Here is a 1,335-nt window from a genome sequence, read left to right on the forward strand (position 1 = left end):
CTCCCCAGACCTTGTGTTTCCAGGGTCTTGGAGGCTTCTCCAGAACTTCCCAGGCCTCATTCCCAACTCTTCATCCCTAGGAATGTCTACAAGGATCTCCGACAGATCGAGTTGGCCTGTGATTCCCAGGAGGACGTGGACAGCTGGAAAGCCTCTTTCCTCCGGGCTGGAGTTTATCCGGAGAAAGACCAAGTAAATGTTTCCTCCTGCCTTGTCCCAACCCCCCCGAGCAGCCCTGAGGAACCTCTGGACTTGGGAATCTCTTGTCTTGATCCCATTGTGTCCCAGTGGGCTGCTGGGTACACTGGGAAATGCTGCTCTTCTCCTTGGAGAGGAGAAACTTCCAACTGTGGAATCGACTCCGTTCCCAAAACAACGTTGGGAGGGGGTGGGGGGAAGGGAATGAGGGTGGAGCAAGAATTGGGGGGGTTTCCTTTCCAGGTGGGATGGATCCCAGCAGGGATTTGTTCCCTCTTTTCCCGGAACAGACTGAGAATGAGGATGGTGCCCAGGAAAACACCTTCTCCATGGACCCGCAGCTGGAGCGGCAGGTGGAAACCATCCGGAATCTGGTGGATTCCTACGTTGGGATCATCAACAAATCCATCCGGGACCTGATGCCAAAGACCATTATGCACCTCATGATCAACAATGTGAGTCCTGGGATCCCGTGGGAAGGGAGTTGGGAATTCCAGGCTCCTCCCAGGGCTTGGATGTTTCTCCTAATCTCTCTCCCACCCCAGGGATCTGCTCTTTCCATCCTTGTCTGGGCCAGTCACTCTGGGTTGGCTCCAGGCACTGGGAATTGGGAATCCCAGGTTGTTCCTGAGCCAGGAGGGATTTCAGATCCCATGGGAAGGGAGTTGGGAATTCCAGGCTCCTTCCAGGGGTTGGATGTTTCCCTTTGATCTCTCTCCAACCCCAGGGATCTGCTCTTTCCATCCTTCTTCTCTGGGCAAGTCACTCTGGGTTGGCTCCAGGCACTGGGAATGTTGAATCCCCCTGGGAATCCTGGGTCATTCCCAAGCCAGGAGGGATTTCAGATCCCATGGGAAGGGAGTTGGGAATTCCAGGCTCCTCCCAGGGGTTGGATGTTTCCCTTTGAACTCTCTCCAACTCCAGGGATCTGCTCTTTCCATCCTTGTCTGGGCAAGTCACTCTGGGTTGGCTCCAGGCACTGGGAATGTTGAATCCCCCTGGGAATCCTGGGTCATTCCCAAGCCAGGAGGGATTTCAGATCCCATGGGAAGGGAGTTGGGAATTCCAGGCTCTTCCCAGGGGTTGGATGTTTCCCTTTGAACTCTCTCCAACCCCAGGGATCTGCTCTTTCCATCC

At 54.8% G+C, this 1,335-nt stretch overlaps 1 protein-coding gene across 1 annotated transcript in view; it reads left to right on the forward strand.

Moving 5' to 3' along the window:
• Positions 1-653, forward strand: part of DNM2 (dynamin 2) — a gene marked incomplete at both ends in the record, with an annotated part of 24,528 nt that extends 23,875 nt beyond the window's left edge. Inside the window, 2 exons of the mRNA XM_010007251.1 lie at positions 81-192; positions 489-653. Of these exons, the coding sequence (XP_010005553.1) occupies positions 81-192; positions 489-653 (277 nt within the window). The remainder of the gene's footprint in view (positions 1-80; positions 193-488) is intronic.
• Positions 654-1,335: the final 682 nt, after the last annotated feature.

Source organism: Chaetura pelagica, unplaced genomic scaffold (assembly GCF_000747805.2).
Source record: "Chaetura pelagica isolate M959 unplaced genomic scaffold, ChaPel_1.0 scaffold450, whole genome shotgun sequence".
Taxonomy (NCBI): domain Eukaryota; kingdom Metazoa; phylum Chordata; class Aves; order Apodiformes; family Apodidae; genus Chaetura; species Chaetura pelagica.